Below are 4,219 nucleotides of genomic sequence, written 5' to 3'. Positions count from 1 at the left end.
TATATATATATATATATATATATAGACACACACATAAAAGGAATGGACAGATGCTATTATACAAGCCACTCCTAATGTGTCAAACATTTGAGTATCACCTCCTTGAGACCAATTGTGTCAGAGAGGATTCGAACCCTAGACTTGAAGAGTCTTACACCGAGGATGCCAACCAACAGATCGAGTTACACAGCACAATTGCAGCTAAATAATTGGTAGATGTGTCTCTTTAAATATATATGAACAAGACTTCGATAATAAGGTTGCAAGGGGAAAAAGTATTAAACTTTAGGTTTGGAATATGTAGCGAAAGCTCGTCCATATTCGTGTAAGTAACATATATCACTGTGAACTTCTTGAAAAAAATAACCGTTAATTACTTTAGTTCACGGTAGAATTTTTTTTTTTAATGCCAACTACTTATCATATTTGCAAATTTGTGTAGAAAATTCAGTTTTTAATAATTTAATAATAGTATGGAATGTGGAAAACGCCTAATTATTTCATATAAAATGTTTGCTATAAAGAGATGCATATTTTTTTCTATGATATTTATAAATATTACAGACAATAACATGAATTGCATCACATCATCGAACACATATCTGATTTACATGACATAATACTTTTTTTTTTTCCCTTCAGACGCAACGAAGATCAGGCAAGTCATATGAAAGCTCAATATTCAAAGGCATGTATTTGCAGGAAACCTCCCACATCATCGAACACATATCTGATCTCAATATTCAAAGGCATGTATTTGCAGGAAACCTCCACAAATGTTCAGAATTTGCAGGTCCTATATAAACATTTTGGTGGGGCAAGACAACCAAAAAAAATATATTTATACTTAACTTTGGAATACAAGTTTTTTTTTCCCCACAGAATCTGAGTGCGTAAGCGTGCATTAAATATTGGTGGGGCTTGATTACAAGATCTTAACAATAACATCAAAAGTTTTTATCTAAGTTTTCAAAGACTACTCAACACAGAAGGATCATAAATCCTTTTGATAAATAAAATAACATCTATAATCTTTAAACTCATTATTGTCATGGTCATCATCATCATCAATATATATATATATATATATAAAATATTTGAATGTTATGCAAATAAATATTAAAATTAGGTGTTAGATATGTAAATAAATAAAATCTTTGTGGTATATTTCTAAATGCCTCCAAAAAAAAAAATAAATGATTTTGGACTTCCCTGTAAATTTTAGTACTGAAACATCAACATGGCATTAATGTTACTGACCTCTTTCCTGTCAACTCCGCCACTATTTATCCTTCCCCTGCTTCCACTCCCTCGCCCAACTTAAATTTATCTCAAATCCTAAAGTCCACACTCATTTGCACGGCAATATTACTCTAACAGTCGCTCAGAAGCTTTAGGATATGGGTCGTTCACCCTGTTGCGATAAGGTTGGCTTGAAGAAGGGGCCATGGACTCCAGAGGAGGACCAGAAGCTCCTCGCGTACATAGAGAAGCACGGCCATGGAAGCTGGAGGGCATTGCCTAACAAAGCTGGTGAGAACATTACTTGAATCTTCAGCAAACTGCGTGCGCTTTTCCAACTAATTTCTATTGATGTTTTACAGGTCTCCAGAGATGTGGGAAGAGTTGCAGGTTAAGGTGGACAAATTACCTCAGACCAGATATCAAGAGAGGGAAGTTTACCATGCAGGAAGAACAGACCATCATCCAGCTCCATGCTCTCCTCGGCAACAGGTATGCCCAAAACTGCGATTTTTGTTCTCCACAATAAAGAAAAACAGCAAAAAAATGGCACGTTAGTATTTGCCTTATAGGGCTAATTGCAGCTGTCTTTCTCCACGGTATACATTCATCTGAAATATTTGTTCTACAAATCTTTGTCTGAAAAGTCCCCTATCACAATCAAATTCCTTTCTTTCAGCGGTTTCAGATTACTGTAATGATTTCAGTCATAGATTCACATGGCTTTCTAGAACAAAAAAAAAAAAAAAAAAGTTCTTTTTTTTGGGGGGGGGCTCCCCTTTGCCAAAAGGTTCTTAATTCAAACTTTTCAGGTGGTCTGCAATAGCAACGCACCTTCCTAAGAGAACTGACAACGAGATAAAGAACTACTGGAACACGCACCTGAAGAAGAGCCTGGCAAAAATGGGGATAGACCCAATTACACACAAGCAGAGGAGTGACACCATTTCCTCTGTCCATGGCCGCTCGAAGAACGCAGCTAACCTAAACCACATGGCTCAGTGGGAAAGCGCTCGCCTTGAGGCTGAAGCTCGCCTCGCACGTGAGTCCAACCTCCGTCGAGCTGCTCCTCCTTCCCCCACCGCCTCTTCCTTCACCATGAAACATCAGCCTCCATTACCTCCTCCTGTCACCATGCCACCAGCAGCATCTCCCTGCCTTGACGTCCTCAGCGCTTGGCATGGTGTATGGCCCAAGCCTGCAACCAGTAACAGCCATGGAAAAGCATACACCATTGACCTCGAGTCACCATCCTCCACCCTCAGCTTCTCAGACATGGGGATTGCAGAGAGCAACCATAGAGAGGAACCGCCATGGAGATGTCCAAAAAAATCAGAATTTTCAACAGACACGGTAACACCCTTCATAAGCGCAGAAGCATCTTCCTGGCTAAGTGAATCCTCTGGCGGAGACTTCCCAGCTGGCTTTACCGGAATGCTGCTGGACAAAGCTGGCCAGCAGAACTCAACAGAAGAATGTGAAAACTCAAACAATGGTGAAGTTAGAAGCTGTGTGGATGTGGAAGAAGGCGAGGGTGAAGACGATGAAAATAAGAACTACTGGAACAGCATATTAAACCTGGTTAACTCATCATCTCCTCCAAATTCACCACCACCATTGTTCTAGCACTCTGCAGTGCAGCATCTATAGTTCTCTAGTAAAAGATCTCTTCCCCCTCCCTCTTTTGTCATCAATTGCAGAAAAAAGAAAAGGGCCAATTCCGAGCTCCTCCAGAAAAGAAGCTCTCTGAGTCAAAATGGACAAATTTTATCCAAACCTTTTTACTATGTAAATTTAGGAGCAGTACTGAGGGAAAAGGAATGCTCAGAGAGAGCAGGGAATAGAAGAAAAGAGAAAACAATATCAAATTAAATGCGTTGGTTATGATCTGTTTGTCTGTAGAATCACCCATATATGTTGTCTTTGGTAACCGTGCATGGTAAATAGTAATGAAGTTGCTATTATTGTTATGAAATTTTAATGGTCTATAGGACAGCAAATTTTGGCTTTTTGGCCAAAATTTATGCCTGCAGTGCGTGCACTATTGCATTTAATGAGCAAAAGTTTTTACTGTGGCTGTTGGTTATTGGTCATTTTCGGCACCTCTTTCTAGCCGGCACCTCTTTGTAGCTCTAACAGAGGTTTAAAAGAAGATTGATGACTCAATTCTTATGTATTTACATATCTCAACTCTAAATTTTAATTTTTATACATATATCACCTTACCTATGCATCATGAAAAGATGTATTTCACTTTTTAAGAGTTAAAATAATTGTATATTTGATGTGATACAGTAGCTTCCGTGTTAGATATGTAAGTATATAAGAATTGGGTGGTGCTCCAGCAAGGCATGATCATCATAAATTGTGTTTATAGAGGCGTATGGAGTTCGCATGCATTGTACAAAGAGTGCATGCATGCGAACTCTGTACCTAATAATTTTTCATGTTTATGACACTAAAGACTTTTATAGAATAGCTAATTGGTTTAAATTTCAAAGCCAAGTGAAGGTTGATACAGAACACTTTTTACTTTATGTAGGTATCTAATGAGAATGTATAATAATGCAGAACATTATTTGTTCGCTCAGAATATCAACAATTTTTTTGGAATCTGCAATGCAGTCATATGTTGTCTTACAATGAAGATATTGAGCGATGTGGGAGTAAAAATATGATGGAAGATTTACATACATACCATTCAATTCTCAAGTATTTACATATCTAACATCTAAGCTTCAATTTCTTACATTTGTGTCACCCTCCACTATCATACTTCTCAAGAAGAGATTTACATAACAATCCAAAATTTACAGAGAAAAATAGCTTTTTTTATATATTACTATGATGAATCTGCATTGGCTGATTTCCAGCATGTCCGGGATTGAATGAGATGCATTAAAGAGAAGTGGTCACAAGAAAATTATGCGCCTTTATATTCAAACGGATCAGTGGTCCTGCCAATGCCATAATATAT

At 37.7% G+C, this 4,219-nt stretch overlaps 1 protein-coding gene across 1 annotated transcript; it reads left to right on the top strand.

Moving 5' to 3' along the window:
- The first annotated feature begins 1,195 nt into the window (after window positions 1-1,195).
- Window positions 1,196-3,378, top strand: LOC110025939 (myb-related protein 330-like). Its single transcript, XM_020726637.1, has 3 exons — window positions 1,196-1,533; window positions 1,605-1,734; window positions 2,055-3,378. The coding sequence occupies exons 1-3, from the start codon at window positions 1,401-1,403 to the stop codon at window positions 2,866-2,868; spliced, it is 1,077 nt and encodes a 358-aa protein (XP_020582296.1). The 5' UTR covers window positions 1,196-1,400; the 3' UTR covers window positions 2,869-3,378.
- The last annotated feature ends 841 nt before the right edge of the window (window positions 3,379-4,219 follow it).

The sequence above is a fragment of the Phalaenopsis equestris genome, unplaced genomic scaffold (assembly GCF_001263595.1).
Source record: "Phalaenopsis equestris unplaced genomic scaffold, ASM126359v1 Scaffold000343, whole genome shotgun sequence".
NCBI classification, from domain to species: Eukaryota; Viridiplantae; Streptophyta; class Magnoliopsida; order Asparagales; family Orchidaceae; genus Phalaenopsis; species Phalaenopsis equestris.
The sequence above is the reverse complement of the archived record's forward strand: the minus strand, read 5'-3'. Positions and strand labels throughout refer to the sequence as shown.